Source organism: Mastomys coucha, unplaced genomic scaffold (assembly GCF_008632895.1).
Source record: "Mastomys coucha isolate ucsf_1 unplaced genomic scaffold, UCSF_Mcou_1 pScaffold15, whole genome shotgun sequence".
NCBI classification, from domain to species: Eukaryota; Metazoa; Chordata; class Mammalia; order Rodentia; family Muridae; genus Mastomys; species Mastomys coucha.
Genome location: NW_022196897.1, coordinates 20,202,551 through 20,221,290, shown reverse-complemented (window position 1 = coordinate 20,221,290; position 18,740 = coordinate 20,202,551). Strand labels below are relative to the sequence as shown.

The 18,740-nt window shown below is 52.5% G+C and overlaps 2 protein-coding genes across 25 annotated transcripts in view; one reads left to right on the top strand and one right to left on the bottom strand.

The window, feature by feature from the left end:
• Dnm1 (dynamin 1) overlaps window positions 1-5,904 on the top strand; it is a 45,694-nt gene extending 39,790 nt beyond the window's left edge. For 4 of the 18 annotated variants that reach the window (XM_031369805.1, XM_031369798.1, XM_031369802.1 and 1 more), the window contains 3 exons: window positions 1,455-1,696; window positions 2,036-2,251; window positions 4,734-5,904. In XM_031369805.1, coding sequence (XP_031225665.1) covers window positions 1,455-1,696; window positions 2,036-2,251; window positions 4,734-4,806 — 531 coding nt within the window. In that variant the 3' untranslated portion in view covers window positions 4,807-5,904. Of the gene's footprint in view, window positions 1-1,454; window positions 1,697-2,035; window positions 2,252-3,539; window positions 3,542-3,909; window positions 3,952-4,380 lie in introns of those variants that run through there. The other 14 variants (XM_031369810.1, XM_031369808.1, XM_031369809.1 and 11 more) reach the window with 10 other exon arrangements.
• A 532-nt stretch (window positions 5,905-6,436) lies between these two features.
• Golga2 (golgin A2) overlaps window positions 6,437-18,740 on the bottom strand; it is a 20,437-nt gene continuing 8,133 nt past the window's right edge. For 2 of the 7 annotated variants that reach the window (XM_031369790.1, XM_031369791.1), the window contains 24 exons: window positions 18,430-18,525; window positions 18,140-18,183; window positions 17,977-18,040; window positions 17,571-17,627; window positions 17,314-17,394; window positions 16,525-16,563; window positions 16,063-16,125; window positions 15,887-15,980; window positions 15,701-15,807; window positions 12,639-12,697; window positions 12,229-12,370; window positions 11,637-11,726; window positions 11,429-11,536; window positions 11,207-11,294; window positions 10,519-10,856; window positions 10,163-10,276; window positions 9,480-9,725; window positions 9,327-9,402; window positions 9,052-9,137; window positions 8,635-8,853; window positions 8,454-8,556; window positions 8,247-8,353; window positions 8,013-8,169; window positions 6,437-7,925 (listed from right to left, as the gene is read on the bottom strand). In XM_031369790.1, the coding sequence (XP_031225650.1) occupies window positions 7,711-7,925; window positions 8,013-8,169; window positions 8,247-8,353; window positions 8,454-8,556; window positions 8,635-8,853; window positions 9,052-9,137; window positions 9,327-9,402; window positions 9,480-9,725; window positions 10,163-10,276; window positions 10,519-10,856; window positions 11,207-11,294; window positions 11,429-11,536; window positions 11,637-11,726; window positions 12,229-12,370; window positions 12,639-12,697; window positions 15,701-15,807; window positions 15,887-15,980; window positions 16,063-16,125; window positions 16,525-16,563; window positions 17,314-17,394; window positions 17,571-17,627; window positions 17,977-18,040; window positions 18,140-18,183; window positions 18,430-18,525 (2,793 nt within the window). In that variant the 3' untranslated portion in view covers window positions 6,437-7,710. The remainder of the gene's footprint in view (window positions 7,926-8,012; window positions 8,170-8,246; window positions 8,354-8,453; window positions 8,557-8,634; window positions 8,854-9,051; window positions 9,138-9,326; window positions 9,403-9,479; window positions 9,726-10,162; window positions 10,277-10,518; window positions 10,857-11,206; window positions 11,295-11,428; window positions 11,537-11,636; window positions 11,727-12,228; window positions 12,371-12,638; window positions 12,698-15,700; window positions 15,808-15,886; window positions 15,981-16,062; window positions 16,126-16,524; window positions 16,564-17,313; window positions 17,395-17,570; window positions 17,628-17,976; window positions 18,041-18,139; window positions 18,184-18,429; window positions 18,526-18,740) is intronic. The other 5 variants (XM_031369792.1, XM_031369794.1, XM_031369793.1 and 2 more) reach the window with 3 other exon arrangements.

The following is an 18,740-nucleotide window of genomic DNA, read 5'->3' as shown; positions in this document are numbered from 1 at the left end:
ACCACCCAGCCTTTTTTTTTTTTAAAGATTCATTTATTTTTATTTTATTTTGAGTACATAGTTGCTGCCTTCAGACATACCAGAAGAGGGCACCAGATCCCATTACAGATGGTTGTGAACCACCATGTGGTTGTTGGGAATTGAACTCAGAACCTCTGGAAGAGCAGTCAGTACTCTTAACCTCTGAACCATCTCTCCAGCCCGAAAGAATTGTTCTTTTTTTTTTTTAATTTATTTATTTATATGAGTACACTGTAGCTGTCTTCAGACACACCAGAAGAGGGCATCGGATCCCATTACAGATGGTTGTGAGCCACCATGTAGTTGCTGGGATTTGAACTCAGGACCTCTGGAAGAACAGCCAGTGCTCTTAACCTCTGAGCTATCTCTACACCCCCAAAATACTTCATCTTAATTTGAGTTTCAGGAAACTTAAAGTTGAAAAATAAGACACCTAGGTTGACCCAAACATGCATGTTGTTCAGGAGGGGCTAGGAATCGTGGCCTTTCGAGAACTCAGATGCTGCTTGGAAACACACCTCAAGGCCACCACAGATGTGGGGCTGTGAAAGAGCAGGCACCAGGAAAGCAGAACTGGGTTGAAAGACTGCTGGCTTTCCCACAAATTCCCTATGTGATCCTGAGCCTCTGCAATCTCTGAGTCTGTTTCCCAATGTGTAAAATACGGCTGGCGATAATAGAGTTGAGGACAGAATGCTTATGAGGTGTGGAGCAACACAAAGCCTGGCATGTGGTATGCCATCAGTGAGATTGGAGTAAGCTGCAAAGAGGCCAGCAGCTCACAAGATTGTCCTAGACTGAGTGGGACAAGAATCCTGGGGCAAGCCAGGCAATGGTAATCCCAGCACTTGGGAGGCAGAGGCAGGCAGATTTCTGAGTTCAAGGCCAGCCTGGTCTACAGAGGAATGAGTTCCTAGACATCCAGGGCTACACAGAGAAACCCTGTCTAGGAAAAAAAAAAAAAGAAAAAAAAAAAAAAAGAATGCCCAGGCATCTGAAGTGGGGATTAAACTTCCACTACACACATGAGCACCTTTCACTTAGTACAAGGACACCTTATAGTTACATATTTGTTATTTTCTTCCTTAAGGACTCTGGGCATTTTAAACTATCTTCTTCCTTATTTTGGTCCCAAGAAAGAATCATAAATGTAAGCAGTTGTCCTAGTGACAGACTACGTTCTGAGTCTCCTCCAGGATCTGACATCTAGGGCGAATGACTTCCCTATCCCGCTGTGTATTCTTGTCTGAGAAAAGGATATTAAGATGGGATTTGAAGAGACCTGCGAATTTAGGCACCAAGCAGAAGCAGGCATCTGAAATACCAAACCCCAGCTCCCAGTTCTGCATCCAGAGCAACCAGGTGTGGCCAGCGACAAGGTGGTGCGGTCATCAGTTACTAGCCTCCTTCCTTCCCTCTCTGCTTATGCACAGACCAAGGAGTTTATCTTCTCTGAGCTGCTGGCCAATCTGTACTCTTGCGGGGACCAGAACACACTGATGGAAGAATCTGCCGAGCAGGCTCAGCGGCGCGACGAGATGCTGCGCATGTACCATGCACTGAAGGAGGCGCTCAGCATTATTGGCGACATCAACACGACCACCGTCAGCACGCCCATGCCCCCGCCTGTGGACGACTCCTGGCTGCAGGTGCAGAGCGTACCGTCCGGACGCAGGTACCAGGGCCGGCCCCCACGGCCCCAAAGCCCCCCAGCCCGGGGCCCGCGGGAGGAGGGCCGGGACCGGGCAGTGGCGCGCCCGGGTCTCGGGTGCTCCCACCTGGAGCGAGGGGAGGAGCTTAGAAGAGGGTGGGGCTTGTTGCGGGGCGGGGCTTGCCATGAGCGCTGGCTGCAGGGTGGGTGGCGCCGTTGGGGACCCGGCTTAGGCTCCCACGCTAAGGCCGCTGTGGGCGGGGCTTGCTGCATGGGCGGGGACAGCCTGGGCTGAGGGCGGGGTCTCTATTGGGGGCGGAGCCGCTCATCTCTGCTCCCCGCTTCTGCTCTTGTCGCTTGTAGATCGCCCACGTCCAGCCCCACGCCGCAGCGCCGAGCCCCCGCCGTGCCCCCAGCCCGGCCCGGATCGCGGGGCCCTGCTCCTGGGCCTCCGCCTGCTGGATCCGCCCTGGGGGGGGCGCCCCCCGTGCCCTCCAGGCCGGGGGCTTCCCCTGACCCCTTTGGCCCCCCTCCCCAGGTGCCCTCGCGCCCCAACCGCGCCCCGCCTGGGGTTCCCAGGTGAGTAGGGGCTTAAAGCACCGGGAAAGGCCGCCTGGCGGGCGTGACCGGGAGGGAGGTGGAGTCTGATTCTAGATCCTCTGCCTAGCAGCAGGAGCGACCCTCTCCATCCTAGATGTTGGGGTCGTATTGCAAGGCCAAGGGACCTGCGGCCACGGGCAGGCGGTCCTGCCTCGCAGGGGGGGCGCTGAGTCCCGGAGGTGGTCGTTTCTGGGGAGGGAGCTCTGGGGCTCAAACCACTTGCCCCCTTCTTTTCAGCACTTGCATGGCGCTTCCCTCTTTTTTCATTTTCTCTTCATGTCTCCCACACTTGGCATTTCTTAAACCCTTGCCTTCCATCCTCCTCCATTCCACCCTTCACTCACCCGGCCCAGCTCCTGGTGAGCCTACCTCAGGTCTAGATCTCTGACCCCAGATCCTCTCTCTGAACCGTGTGGATTCCTTCAGTTACATCCAGAGCTACCTTGATGCCCCACTTCCCAGCCCTGACTCTTCTGAGCTGTCCCAGAGTGCTGTTCAGCTTCTGGCCCACAGTATCAGGCCAGGCTGTGATTGTGTGACCAGCAAGGTGTGATGATGTGTATGTGGGCGTGCACACCGGTGTGAAAGTGAGAGTGGCACCCAGGTGTGGACAGCTGGGGATGGGATCTGGGAATGGTGGGCAACTTGGTGGTCTGAAACCAGATGGTGGACAGGGATCAAAGTCTACCCTGCTGCTAGAGATCTCCAGGAGAAAAGAATATATTTCATCCCTTAGCTTTGCCTTCTTTATCCATGACTGGCTTTCCAGGAAGTTCACTCTAATAACCAACTCAGGCTGCCCTGTTTCTACTGACTGTGGCTGGTCTCTGAGAAAGAACACATGATCCGATGGACCAATAACATCTATTTGGGAATCCTGAAGGACAGAGCTAGGGGTCTAGCCCACACACACCAAATGAGGCAGGGATGGGCCTACTCTGTGGGGCTCTGATGTCTGGAACAGTAAAGACAGGCAGAATGTCATGGGCCTGGAAGTCCAGAAATGCTGGTTCACTTTCCTTAGGCAAGTCATTTTTCCCTCCCAGGGCTTTAGTTTCCTTCTAAATACATGTACCCTGACATTTCCCCGGGGGGGGGGGGGAGGTGTCAGATTGACAGGGACAGCGGGCTGCTTTATTAATGGTAAATGGTAGGGTGGGGCCAGTTGGAGATTTGTAGAGACTCAATGATGTAGGGAGCCATGGAAGGTTCTTGGGCAGAGAAATGACAGCTCGATCCCAGAGCCCAAGCCCTATCCCTTACAGAGCCGTGTGGTAACCCTGTCAGCACACCAGGCCTGAATGTGCAGGGAGCTGGTGCAAAGGCCTTCTGTATGCAGGCGAGCTTCTGTGTTGTGACAGCTCATGTGTGTGCTTCCGCGTGCTGAGTGGCTGCATGTCCCAGGTCTGTGCTGCACGATGTATTGGCTGGCAATGGTGCTGGGCACTGGGAGGTGGGGGGGACATGCGTGTTTGTGGGCATGTGTGTTAGTGTGTGCATGCAGGGCCTTAAGGCCTCACAGCATGTGTGTGCACGCCCAGGCGTGTGCGTGTGTGTATGTGTGTGTCCCCTAACCCCCCAGCCTGGCCCACCTGTGTGTTTGTGAACTGCCCTGTTGATTTCGTGCTGTCTTTCAGAATCACTATCAGTGACCCCTGAGGAGTGTCAGCTACGGTAGGTTATGCTCTCAGCCTGCTGCATGAACAGTGTGTCTGCCCCCTCCCTCCTCGCTGCACCAGCTCCATGCTGAGGACACCTGGGACCTGTGAGCCAGGCCTCTCCTTCTCCTGCAGCTCTAGACTCTCCTCTTCCTGTCCTCTTCCAGCTGGCTCTTTCACTTCCCTTCCCAGTGAGCCTCGGGACTCAGCGCCACTATTCAAGGCCTTCTTGCTTAAACTGAGGGCTCTTGGGACAGGTTCCATGTCCAAGACGGTAGATGTGGGTGCTCTCTGAAGCTGTCCGAGACACCAGACCACTGTTGACAGTGTAGAAACTAAGAACTTGGAGAGGGTGTCTTCAGCTAGCCTCTAAAGGGGCCAGAAGCTTTAGGCCCTCATCTTCAGACCTACTCTGAACTTTGCTGCCAAGACAGAGCTTTCTACTTCCAGCCTAGGAGCATGGCAGCCAAACCCACCACAGGGCAAGCATGATAATCACATTGGCAGAGCCAGGGCTCTGATTGATGCCTTTCTGCCAGCCCCTGAGGGCTCACAGGCAAGGTGAGGACAGGTAGCCCGTTTTCCATTCATCCTCAACATGGCACACCTGGAGTTAACAGTCACCTCCTCAGCCCCAGATACAGAACCAGCCCTGCAGCTCCTACATTTGACTTGTTTTCAGAGTGACCTGTGCCTTTTAGCTGAAGGCACTGCGATGTCTGCTGGTTGGCCACAGATCTCTCAGTTACCCCGTCCCAACTCTTCCCCAGCCATTGACGCTCACCCTTCTGCTTTTCCCCCAGCAGGAAGGGCCCAGCCTCACCTACGAGACCTGCAGCCCCCCGACCAGCGGAGGCTCCCCTCTTAGACTTATAAGTCTGTGGCCACAGGCATCGGCTGCCTGCCTCCCAGCCTCCCCAGGGTCCCCTCAGAGGACTCCTGGGCTTTCTGACCACCTGAGGGGCCTCCAGCGCTCCCTCCAGCCATCCCCTTTAGCTTTGATCTCCTGGTTCAAGCACTTCTGGCCTCATGGCTGTTATATGGGACTCCCTGAGGCTTGGGGTGGCCCTGAGCCAGCGAGATGGGAGACAGAGTGAGCAGAAAAGAGGGAGGCCCTGTGGTGCATTGCCTGGGTGGTGTGTGAGAGGCCGTGTGTGTGGCAAGAGAGGGCCACCCAGCCTCTATCCAGACTACCTGCTAGTTACGGCCCAGCACCCCCCATCTTCCCTTTTACATTCATCAACTGTCCGTCTCTTCCGGGAACCTTGCCCACATCCACACCTGCCGCATACCCTCTACCTCTGCTGGAGGTGGCTGCTCTTGCCTTACCAGCTCTCCTTCCTTTTCTCTCTTCGGTTCTCTCTTGGCTTTCTCTCCAACTGCCAGCCGATCGGGTCAGGCAAGTCCGTCCCGTCCTGAGAGCCCCAGGCCCCCCTTCGACCTCTAACCAGATCCCTCCTACTCCTCGGAGACCTCCCTTTCCAAGCCTGCCTGGACAGCTGTTCTGTGACTTGACAGTGGCTCCCCCAGCCCCAAAGCGTCCTATTCATCATCTGTGACTTAGTCTGTTGTAGTGGTGAGCTGACACATCCAGATGTGATGTTGGTGAAAACTTGTGCCCCTCTGTGGTATTGCTCCTGCGACATTCTATAAATATCTATAAATATACCTATATATACATATATATACATATATATGGCTGACACAGCCTCGCCTGTAGTGTCAGAATCAACCACCATACTGTCCTTGTGGAGTCTTGTGGTCCAGCTACAAGGGAATGCTGTCATCCTGACATCCCCCCTCCAGTGAGCCTCCCTGTCCTCCTGGCCTGTGGACAGCCATCCCCTTGGCCATCCCCACCCTGCAGCAAGGGGATGCTGCAGCAGCAGCTGTGTGGTTCTCTGATGGCCACCAGTCTTGCTGCCTCTTGGCTGAGAATAAAACCCATTTCTGGATCATGGGGGATTGTGTGTAGCTTTGCTGGTCTGTATTCTTTGGGGCTGAGTGGGGAGGGTGTAAACTGGGCACTGAATGGAGGGTGCAGTAAGGTGAGTTTAGCAGGTCCTCATCCTATGAGTCCTGCTTCTACCACTAGGGGGCAGTATCACACGCTCAGCCTGGATGCTGTGAACAGCCTAAAAGAATGGAACAGGCCCTGTGTATGGACAGGTAGGGGAGAAGGGGACAGAATGTAAAAGGCCTGGCCTGGAAGTCAGAACCCTTAGTTGCTGCGCCCTGAGTTCCACTTATGTATAAGTCAGGCTTGACTCTGTTACGCGGTAAGGAAACCCTGTCCCTGTCCCTCCTGGCACTCCCCCTGGGGTCCTTAGGCTTCATTCAATAAACAGTGTACAGGTGATGGGTGTCAGTCAGCCCTGCTAGGCACTTCAGACCTTGGGCTCCACACAGGCCAGAAGCCTGCTCTCTCCAGCCAGGACACATTCCCTGCTCAGTGCCAACCTGAGGCTAGCTCCAGAACCAATGACCAACACCCTAGGCCCAGCAGTATGGCTAAATCCATTTATTTCCCAAGTAAAAAGCAAAATAAAGAGGAGCTGCATCAGCAGGTGCCACAACTTCATCTCTGCCTCCTGTCCTCTGACCTAACACTACCAATAAATAAGGTTCCCAGCCCCAAATGATTATTAGAAGCTCTTCCCCACTTGCCAGCTCCAACCTGCACTATGATACAGAGGTGTCCCAACCCCGGAATATACAAAATGGTACACAGGTACAATATGTACACCGAGGGAGGGGAAGCCCACCCCGCCCCAGCAGCCTCTGCCCTGCTTGGCGTAGTTACCCCAATTGTCATAAGGCCTGAGAGAATGGTACCCACTTTCCCTGTCCCAAAGTGCTTCAAAAAGATGGAAGCCCTCCTAAGTGGGATGCCTTCCTGAGGCAGTTAGCCCCAACTGCCTGAGGACCCATGAAAATGTTGCCCAGCCCCACTGCCCTAAAGTGCCTCTAAGAAGATGGGAGTTGGTCTGGGGGATGTGCTATGCCCTGGGTTCCATCCCCAGCATCAGGACACAAAGGGAAAGGCAGGTAGTACTGGGGGTAGTCACTTGGTAGAATGCCTGCTTAGAACTGCCAACCACCAGGCACAGCACTGAGGCAGGGGATCAGCTCAACATGTAGTGAGTTCAGGGTTAGCCTAGGCTATGTGAGACACCATGTAAAGAAAATGAAGATAAAATAGGGGTGGGAAGGACTGAGCTGGTGAAAACTTAGAAGCCCTGCTGAATGCTAGGCCAATCTACCAGTCTGTGCTGCCCCTGGGTGTGAGAATGCTGCCAAACTGTTCTGCCCCAGAACTGTTCTGTCCTGAGTAAGGACTGAAGTCCTTCTTGGTGAGAAAGCCCCCAGACCACCCAGCGCAGTCTGCTCTGTTGCCGAGTGTCGGGTGCTCTTTCTCCAACAGGGCCCTGGCTAAAAGACAGATTTGTACCAGTTTGTAGCCCCCATTAAGATAGGAGTCCGACTTCTGGTTTTTCAGACAGGGTCTCATGTAGCCTACTAGGTAGATGAGGATGGCAGATTCTCCCACCCCCACTTCCCAAGCACTCAGATTACAGGTACCAGCCTTTTCAGAGGGGCTGGAGACCCAAGGCTGTGTGCACAGCAGGCAAGCACTCTACCAACTGAGCTACTTCCCCAGCCCCTGGACGGGGTGGAGTCTGACCTTAGTATTATTATAAGGATAAGGGTGGCTGAGGAAGGGAGTGGGTTGGGGCAGAACCTTTGGCTGCCCTTGGTGAGGCTTTGGCCACCAGTCTTTTATACAACCATGATTTTCACCTCGTCGTTCTCATCAGCACGGTAGAAAAAGGGGATGCAAGGGTTGCTACCCAGGCCTGGGCGCTCCTGGGGGTTCTGGATCTCACGCAGCAGCTGCATGATCTGCTGTGCAGTGGGGTTCTCATGGGGAGCAGGTACCCCTGCCTCTCCGTGTACAGGCTCTATATCATCAGCCAGGCTCACTTCCCTGAGGTCTTTAGAGAAAGGAGGAGGAGGTCACAGCTCTGCATGCCATGGAGATCCTCCCCTTGGTGACTGCCCAAGATAACAGCTCTACTCACCACTCTGCTGGTCAGCAGCGCCAAATTCCTGGGAGCCTGTGGGCACTGGGGTGGGCACATCACCAGGGTTCTGAGAGACTGCCAGGAACTTGCCCTGCCATTCATTGCGCTCGTTCACAAGCCTCAACACCAGCTCCTGAAGCTCTAGCAGCTTTACCTGGAGAAAAAGGAGCTCAACTTGAATATCCCAGCCCAGATTAGCCAGGGCCTGGACTACAAAAGTGTGAGGCTTACCTTCATCTCCTCCTTGTCCTGAGCCAACCGGCTGATGTATTCTTCCTTCTCCAAATGCCGTGCCTTCAGCACTGCCCTCTGGTTTTGGTAGAGGGCAATGTACTCTCCTGTGGGGATGGCGGGCAGGTGGACAAGGCTCAGACACTGTGGCTCCCCCATTCTGCCCTATGCACAGCCCCCACTGCCTTAGGCTGGACTCCAGCTCACCAATGGTGTCTGTCTCTCCAGAAAGCTGGATACAGCAATGTTCAAGCTCCTCTACCCTCTCCTTGAGCTCCACTTTCTCCTGCATGACCTCCAGGAAGCGGCTCTGGAGCCAAGACAGAGGTCTCAGGGACTCAGGAGCCCTGGCTGGCTCCCACACTCCCAGCCCCACAGACAAACTCACCTGCAACTTCTCCATGGCTGCATGTAGGGCCTGGTTGCTCTCCTCAGACAGAGAGTCACCAACATTCCTGGGGACCATTGCCTCCTTTTCAAGCTTGCTTTGGACTGGGGCTGCCAGGTGAGCTAAGCTCTGGCAACGTGCCTTCTGCTCTCTCAGCTGCACACGCAGTCGGGCCTGCTCTTCCTCCGCTCTGGCTATAGCTGCATTAAAGAATGCCACCTGCACACAAGAGGGAGGTGTGCCTCTCAGGGAAATGTTCAGGACATGGGGGGTGTGCGGGAGAGGGAACAGCTGTTCCCAGATGGGAGACTGACCACTGGCTCCCAGGCACAAAGTGGCAATCAAAAGAAATCAGAGAGCAGGAAACCAGGACCACAGAGGTAGAAAAGAGAAGGGGCAAGACAGAGCCTAGCTCACCATGGCCTCTCTACTGTCTAGGTCTTCTGGGATGGTCAGACTGGGCTGAGGGACCTCCTCATCTTGCTCTTCCTGGTTCACATCTCCTGGGGGCAGACAGTAGGTTGTCTCCTCTAATAATCCCAGCAGGAAGACAGTGGGCTAGAGGAGGAGAGCTCAGAGCCCCACCTCTGTATCCCCACTGTATACCCTGGGCCAGCCAGTGATTAGCAAATGCCCAATCAAAGCTTCTCCGAATACATCAACTCTAGTCCTCTCCTCCTGGGTGGTCTTACCTTCCCCAGGGAGGACCAAGAGGCTCAGCTGGGCTTGGAGCTGTTGGTTCTCCTGGCTGGTAGCTTTTAGGCGCTCCTAGGGGGTCAGGAAAGAGTGAGAAGGCACAGAGGTGGCCAGGTCCTCCCTGGACCCAGTCTTTACAGCTTCCTCACCTGGGCCTCCTGCAGCTCCTGGCGGGCCATCTCAGCTGCCATCTTGCCCTGTACCTCCTCATGCTGCAACTGGTCCATGAGCTGTGTCTGCAGCAGAAGCTGCTTGTGCAGTGCCTCCTTCTCAGAGGTCAGCTGCTCATAGGCCGCCAAGTGTTGTTGGTAGGCAGCAGCATACTGCTGCAGGTGGGATAGGCACTGGTCTCGCTGCTCCTGCAGACCCTGTGCTTCTTGGCTCTTGAGCTCCACCTGCAGGAAGGCTAGGGCTGAGAGCAGGCAGGGCTGGGCTGCCACAGCCTGAGCGCATATCTTTGTACCCAGCCTCACACAGAGGCTCACCACTTTAGGCCCCAAGAATGGAAAGCAGATGAAACCAACCCACTCTGTTCTGTACACACTACTAGTGCCTACTATTTTATGTACATTTTCTCATTTAACTTTTAACACCTCTATGAGGAAGCTCATCTTTTAAGTTCAGTGAATGGGTTTGGAGATGGGAAGCATTTGACCACATGGATGTGAATCCAGCCTGAGCCCAGGGCCTTGTATAACCTACAACTATAAAACAGCAGCCTGTGGCCTTGGCACAAATGAAGAGCAGTCCAGGGCTACCTGTTCTAGGCTGCAGCTGATCTGTGATGGGTGCTTCCCCAAGTCCAGTGGCTGGCACATATGGGAGGCCTTACCGTCTCCTTTAGCTCCCCCAGCCTCTCCTGCAGCTCTCCCAGCTTCCTGGCCAGCTCTTTCTTGACATGCTGCTCTGACTGCAGTGCACTGGTAATTTCCATGTTCTCATTGGTCTGGACAGAAAGCAGCAGTCAGTAAGATCTAATGTGGCTGGGGTCCCCAGATTTGCATGTGTACTCCCTCCCACGGAGCAGGGAAGGCTGCTGGATCATTCCCACACACCATAGGACTCTGGATGGAGAGGTGCTTTCACCACTACTACCTCATGTGAGGTGGACAGCCCCCCGCTTGAGAGTGTTGAGCAAAAGGGGTGAGTGTGTTCCCTGGGAGCAAGGAGGGCGTGCAGGCTCCGCACCAGCCTGACGAAGCCATTCTGCAGCTCAGCCAACTGCTCCTTCAGTTCGCGGTTCTGCGACAGCGCTCTGCTGATGGTGGTGCGGTCACTCTGCATGCTCTCCAGGATCTGCTTGCGCTCCTCAGCCTGCTCGCTCCAGTGCTGGGCCTCCCGCTCCAACTCCAGCAGCCGCCCCTCCTGCTCCCGGTTTAGGTGGCTCAGGCTCTCATTGTCCTGCACCTGGGCCCGCAGCTGTCCCGTTAGACTTTCCAGTTCCTTCTGCAGCTGCTCAACCTCTCCCTGTAGCCGCTGTTCAGCCTCGGAGGGCCCAGCTGGAGGCTCTGGAGGTGGTGGCTCCTCTGAGAAAAGGAAGCAGGCACAGTGAGGGGATCCTCTCTTGGCTCCCTGCCCCAAGCTTTGGCTTCTTTCCTGTCAGGGTCTCACATGAACTAAGTGTTTCAAGCTACTCTAGTATGATTCTGTGGTGCTCAGTCACCTGCAGAGATATAGCAGTAGGCATGCCACCCTGTTTTGCACAGAGGGACACATGCTCAGAGAGATGATAAGGCTTGTCACCTGGTCGGTCCTGGCAGAGACCCTTTGCCCCCATTACAATGCCCTTACAGCCACCTTCCCCCCAGGGCAACAGAAGCCATCTCCATGGCCCTTGAACCCACTCCTGCTCTCAGGTCACCCTTGACCTACTCACCCATCTGACTCCTAAGTGTGGCCAAGCTGGTCTCCAGCTCTTGTACCTGACGGTCTCTGTGCTCCTTCTCTTCCTTCAGTGTGTGCACCTGCCCAAGGCACAGGGGGTACTGGAGATCCTGGGCACCATCCATCCCCAGTCCCACCTCTGCAAAACCAAAGCCCCTAACCCCTCAGCTGTACCACGCTGATGCTCAGGAAGACACCAGAAGTGAGGCCTCACCTGCTCTGCCATTTGCTGTACCCTCTGCTGCCACATGGCAGTCTCTCCTTTCAGGTTGTCTGCATACTGGTCTCTCTCCACCTGGAGCTGCTTCAGTGACTCCATCAGCTGCATCAGTCAATGGACAAGTTATGAAGGACTGTTGTTGGTCCTCACCTGCCCTTGGCCATCAGGGATCATGCCCTTCCCCTCTCCCCACAGATTGCACCTGGCCAACATGGGTCTCCAGCTGAGCCCGCTCCTCCATGGCATGTTGTAACTGCTCATTACCGCCTGAGGCCTCAGACTGGCTAGAGAACTGTATGGGGGAAATGAGGGGTTAGGTCTGGGAGCCTGTGCTGTTCCGCTGCACTGCTCCCCACAAGAGTATGAGCTAGGATGACAACCCAGGGTCATTGCCAGTGACAGGAGGAGCTAAGCAGACTCCTGCATGGGTCATTTAAATGAAACAAAATGATGGCATTTCAGCAGGCATGGGGGTAGGGGGGTCATGCCTGCAACCTCAGTGCTTGGAAGGCTCCTTACCATGAGTTCAAGGCTAACCTGGTGAGTATCAGGTCACCAGGGACTACCGATAAGACTCTGCCTCAGCAAATAAAAATAAAGATGCAATAGCCACCTAATCACTCCTAAGATAACAGATACAAGGTGTGGCCAGGGCTCCAACGTTCAATAATTAGGAAATAGTGTTACACAGGACACGAGGGGGTTCTAAACTGTCCAGCATTTGGCTGCAGGCCACCCTCAAGGAGCCACAGACTGTATGCCTGGGCCTTAGAGCTAAAGGCTTCGTCTCTCACCTGTTGCAGCAGCAGCTCTGACATCTCTAACTTCTTCTGCAGCTCCTCTACCCCTAACTGGGCAGCTGCTTTCTCTGCCACCAGGACTCTAAGTTTCTCTTCCAGTTCTGAGTTCTGCTGCCTCAGGTCCTCATTACTTTTGCTGTGGCCAGAGGCAGAGCAGGAAGGAAGGAACCAAGAACAGAAAGGAACACATTTCAGAGTGTCGCATGAGCCTTGCCACACAGCCACAGGACAAAGCACTGAGTCACAAGTGACAGGCCTCAGAGAGACCTGGGGCCACAGCATGAGTCCGGAGCATGGCTGGGACCAGAGCACAGCTCTACACAGACCCAACCAAACCTGTCTAGGCTGAGTCTCCATTTTCCACACTGAGGCTGCAGAGAGCCCAGCCTCCTTCCCATTCTTACCTGTTCTTGTACAGCTCCAGCTTGAGGGCATCTCGCTCTTTGGTTAGGTCCTTGTTATACTGCAAATAGAGAAAGCTGTGTCTGGACCTGGCCGGCTGAAGCAGCAGCTGGCATACCACCAACGGCCCCAGTGATATTTCACAGTGACATTTCCTCTTCCTAATCACACTTGGCATTTTCCCAAGGCATTTCTACATTTCTTTTCTTTTTTTTTAAAGATGTATTTTTTATTATTATATGTAAGTATGTGTAAGTAGCTATCTTCAGACACACCAGAAGAGGGTGTCAGATCTCTTTACGGATGGTTGTGAGCCACCATGTAGTTTCTGGGATTTGAACTCAGGACCTTTGGAAGAGCAGTCAGTGCTCTTAACAGCTGAGCCATCTCTCTAGCCCCCACATTTCTACATTTCTAAGTCTCATTTGTGATTCTGTGCATTTGTTTTGTTTTAAAAGTGGAGTCACACTATGTTATCTAAGATGGCTTCAAACTCCTGGGCTGAGATGGTCTTTCTACCTCAGCTTCCCTAGTAGCTGGGATCAAAGGTCCACACCACTGGTCATAGCCTTCAGGGTTGCTTTGTTTTATTTACTTTATATGTACTGGGGCTGTGTCTACATATATGTCTGCGCTCCACAAGCATGAGTTACGGACAGTTGTGAAGCACCAGTTAGTGCTCTTAATTACCAGGCCATCTCTCTAGCCCTGCTTTTGTAATTAATAATAGTTTTTTGTTTGTTTGTTTTTTGTTTTTGGCAAGGCTGGGATCAAACTCAAGCTGTTGTATCGGCCAGTCAATTGCTCTACTACTAACCAACAACACCCCAGCTCTCTCTTAATTTTTCTTCCCAAACACAGTCTGAGGGATGCAGGTAAGCCTAGAATTTGCAAGTTGGCCTTGAACTCTCCTGCCTCAGTCTCCCCAGTGCTGAGGTCACAGGCATGTTTTGCCTTGCCCAGTGACACATGGTTTTATGAGACATATTCTCATAAAGATGGGACTGGCCTTTAACTCCAGATCTTCCTGCCTTTTTCTTCCAAGTGCTGGGATTATATGTATGTGCCATTCCATCTGGTTCACTCATTTGTATTATTATTGTTGTTGTTGTTATTGTTACTACTACTACTACTCTTTTTTAAAAAGATTTATTTACTGTAACGAGATCTGACGCCCTCTTCTGGAGTGTCTGAAAACAGCTAACATTGTACTTACATATAGTAATAAATAAATAAATCTTTAAAAAAAAAAAAAGATTTATTTATTCATTTTATGTGTAGGAGTATACTATTGCTGCCTTCAGAACAGAGAGGGCATCGGATCCCATTACAGTTGACTGTGAGCCACCAAGTGGTTGCTGGGATTTGAACTCAGAAGCTCTGGAAGAGCAGTCAGTGCTCGTAACTGCTGAGCCATCTCTCCAGCCCCACTACAACCACTAATCTTACTACTAATATTTTTTACTTCTTGAGTCTCTCTCTATAAACCAGGCTGTTCTCAATTTGCAGAGATTGGCCTGCCTCTGCCTCCAGAGTGCTGATATTAAAGGTGTGGGCCACCACCACCTCACCAGTCATGCCTTTCCTTTGTTTTTGAATAAGAACTCATGAGTGGGATGGTAGTGGTGGCATACACCTTTAGTTCCAGTGCTGCGGTGGCAAAGGCAGGTGGATCTCTATGAGTCCAAAGACAGTCTACAGAAGTACCTCAGGATATTCAAGGCTTCACAGAGAAACCCTATCTCAAACAAACAAACAAAAAAGCAAAAACAAAAACCACATGCAGGGTACGGTGGTGCACACCTTTAACCCCAGCATTTGGAAGGTAAAGGTCAGTAGATCTTTATGAGTTCCAAGCCATCCACAGCTAAACAGAAACCCTGTCTCAACAGCAATAAACAGAAAACAGACAAAAACAAAAACAAAAACAACTCAGTAAAGGGGCAGAGAGTTATTCTTCCAGAAGTCCCCAGTTGGTTCCCAGCACTGACATAATGGTTCCAGTTCCAGGGGATCCAAGTGCCTTCTGCCCTCTGTAGGCACCAGGCATGCATTTGGTGCATATGCATAAAGGCAAGGCCCCCCCACAGTAAATAAACCTTAAAGTTATATATTTAAAAACTCCATAGCGGGGCTGGAGAGATGACTCAGCGGTTAAGAACACTGACTGCTCTTCCAAAGGTCCTGAGTTCAAATTCCAGCAACCACATGGTGGCTCACAACCATCTGTAATGAGATTGGATGCCCTCTTCTGGTGTGTCTGAAGAAAGCTATAGTGTACTTACATATAATACCGTGATCTTAGCGTCTGGACACTGAGGTGGGAGGATTATAAATTTTTAAAAAATGGCATTTACAGCAGGCTAGCATTGGGCCAGGAACTCTCGGGTGCTACTGGTGTTATTACTATTGTTCACTGAGCACTTTACCAGGCACCCTTGCTGATAATCCCATCCAATCTTTACACGCATCTAGAACAGTTGCCATCACCCACACTGGCCAGAAACAGTGCACAAAGGCTAAGTGCTGGCCTGAAATCACTAAGGCCAACAGAGCTGAGACTTAAACAATTTGGGGTGTCTAAATCTCTAAACCCTTTCCCCTGGGGGTTGCAGAAAAGAGGAGGATACTTCTCTTATTTAACTTCTATCTGAATCTTGCTCTCTAGTCAGTCACCCTTCCCCACCCCTGACTTTACCAATCCTCTCAGACATGGTTTCCATACACTGCACACACACATTCTCTCTCCACAAATGGTACCATGTGAAGATCTGTACTTTCACAGACAAGCACCCATCCCATCTCTTAGCACTTGGTCAAGGCCACACACAACCTGCAGGGTCACAGCAGGCACCTGCCTCTAGGTGTTGCATTCAGTGCTTGCTTGTACAGTCCCCAGTTACCCAGCAGGGGACTCATCCCAGGTTGCTTCTACCAACCACACAACAAAAGCTGCAAGAAAAGGCGTGGTGTGTGCTGCAAGACACTGGACCATGTAGCAAAGCCCTTCAAGCTCACTGTCCACCAGAAAGTTGCTGACGGCCAGAGAACCGACCTGTCTTACCCTGTCTGCCTGTTTCTGTTGCGTTGACACAGTAGACAGTGTCCGCTCCAGCTCTCCCACACGCTGTCGGGAGGACTGTAGTCGGCTGGCAAGATCTTCCGACTCCCCTGGAACAAGAGAAGTCTAGATGGAGCCCTCAGGCCTGCTACAGCATCAGTACAAGGCTGAAGGGTGCCCAGGTCCTACCTGCTTTCTGCCTGGCTGCTTGCTGAGTGTGGGCCAAGGCTGTCTGTAATTCTGCCTTCTCAGACACCAGGATGCCTATGGTCTGAATGTGAACCTTTGGAGAAAAGGCCACAAGTGCTCAGAGAAGGGAGAGAAACACTCTCCAGAGGACTCGGGACACCGCTCAGACCTCTCACCTGCAGTTGTTCCCTGAGAGCGCCCTGCTCCTTTGCCAGCCTCTGCTGATAATCCTTCTTCTCCTGCAGGCACAAGGAAGTGCAGCTCTTAGTGAGGAAGCAGAGGTGGCCCAAGGGACAAGCCCCCAGAAAGACAAAGACACCAGGCCAGGCACACCATGAGGCCAGGTTATCAAGGGTCCTATGGAGGACACCCTGTAGGGTGAGTCTTCTCCAGGACAGAAGTAAGCAATAGCAATGCCTGGTGCACGTCTTTAATCCCAGCACTTGGGAGGCAGAGGCAGGTGGATTTCTGAGTTTGAGGCCAGCATGGTCTACGGAGTGAGTTCCAGGACAGCCAGGGCTACACAGAGAAACCCTGTCTCAAAAAAACAAATAAACAAGCAATAGCAACGCCTGCAACTCTGAGGCCTCCCCAACCCCCATCAGTCATGAAAAGAGCAAATACAGAAATCACATTACTTTTTCCAGTTGATCCAGAGTGTCTTGGTTCTGTTGTTTCTGTGGGAAGAGTCAAAGAGAACAGACTAGGACTGGCCCCTTTCATGATACCCCAGACCAAGCAGGAGAATGGATTTGAAAAAGGTTCTCAGACCCACATGGGTACATGAACTGACAAACTCCTCAAGCTCCCAGGGTGCTCTGGCTGCCTCTCACTCACTACTATGCACTCGGTTCACATTAAAGGACAGTAACTCTAGAAGCAAGTTTGAGAGAGATGACTGCCCTCTGCTAACTTGGGACTTGGCAGAGTGTGTTGAATTAAAACTGAGCGTATCTTGTGGACACTACCAAGGGACGAATGGGAAAGCACTTGTTTCTAATGAGTCAGTGAGCCTCTGAACTCTTGCCTCTTCAGAGTGGACAGAGGTCTCTGACACCCTCCAAGACACTCAAACACAGGGAGTAGTGTGGCCAAAATCAAAGAGCAAATTAGGAGCTAAGCCAACAGGACATGAGGTCCTGACAGCCAACTGGGTTTGTGTTCCCTTCTACTGGAGGCACCAAGCTCAGGACAAGTAGGACAAGGACTCAGGAGGGAGTCTGGAATATAGAAAGGAGGCGGAAAGGAGAGCAACAAGAACCATGCTGCATGCTCTATACTTTAGGTGCCTCCAGCTGAGACTGAAGACCCCAGGTTTTCCATTCCCCTTGGCCCCAGGCGCTCCCTAGTCCCTTTCTTCAGAGCCCAAAGGGGAAACTGAAGCCCAGGACTGGCAGCAAGAATCAGGGACCCCACTGGACTCTTACCAATTCCTCTATCGTGCTACTGAGTTGTTTGTTTGTTACATAGCTGGAGTCCAGGGCTACTGCTAGCTCTTGGTACCGGCTCTGAGGCGCATGCAGAGAGGAGGAGTTGGAGGGAGGATGGGGGGAAAGGTAGAGAGAGCATCATTAGGGGTGGGGGTGGTGGGCTGTCTCAGCTGGCAGCGGGCACCCAGGTCCCTGTAGGAGGAGATAGGTGGTTGGCGTAAAGGGTTGCTGGGCCATGATTCAAGGCCACTTACCTCCAGTTCCTTCATGTTGGAAGATGTGAGGCCCTCCCCGTTGATGTAGGATGTAGACTAGGAGAGACAATACCTCACATGGAGATGCTCTGTGACCCTCAATGTCTAATCCCTGCAGCCTCCTACTTCCTCCTCAACTAACAGAATCTGCTTTCCTACTCATTCACACCCACTTTGTGCTATTCCTCATGGCTCTTATCCCACACGGCTCAACCCCGCTGCTCAACAGCTATCACCTCGAACCATACCAGGATAAAATCACGTTGCCCATTGTGGTCCAAATCCAAGTCTTCTCCAAGTATGACAAGAACCTCTCATGAATTAGTCTCTTGAGAATTCCTGCCTCATTTTCTAATATACTTTCCTTTCCTTTCTACTTTCTTTCTGGGTCCCAATCCTGTGGTACCTCAGACACAAGGCCATTGAGCTGTTGAGAAAGTTGTCGAAGACTCTCAGTCGATGAGAAAGTCCTAAGGGAGGAGACATAAGATCAGGAGTGCAGGTAGTTTGATGGGAACGGGGCTCATGGGCAGAGGCCTGCCCTGACTCCCTCAGTAGGGAACATTTACCTGGTCTCCTCCATGAGGTTAGAGCAATTGCCAGCATCATGGCTCTGTGTGGGTACAAAGAAATAAGGTAACATTATTCAGCATCTGCTTACTGTCACATAGGGACACAGTGGGCCAGATTCATCTCAACACCCATCTTCCCAAGTGTTCCCCATCTTGGCCTCCCCACACCAGGCTCCAGGAGCAGCACCTGGACCAAGCTATCTGAAGAGAGTACAGAGTTCAAAGAACTTTGGGAGTCCTTTAGGAAGCAGACAGGAGGACGGCAGGCAAAGGGGAGAAGCACAAACCTGAGTGAGATCAGCATCGGGGGAAGGGATGACACCAACAAACATAGTGTCAGTAGCAGCCATTGGCGGTGCAGGAGCAGTGCGGTCTGTGGGCACCTGTCACAGAACAGAGCAGAGGGTCAGAGGACCATGCAGGAGAGAGGTGCTTCATTGCCACGGACATGAGGTGATGGGGCGAGCAGGGTAGCACAGTAGCAGGCATAGGATAGTCACACATGCTGGGAGCTACTGGGGTACAGACATGGCCTGCCCAGGCCTCAGGCCACCTAGTAGCATTCTGAAGGGATGGAGCTCAAAGCAGGGGCTGCAGG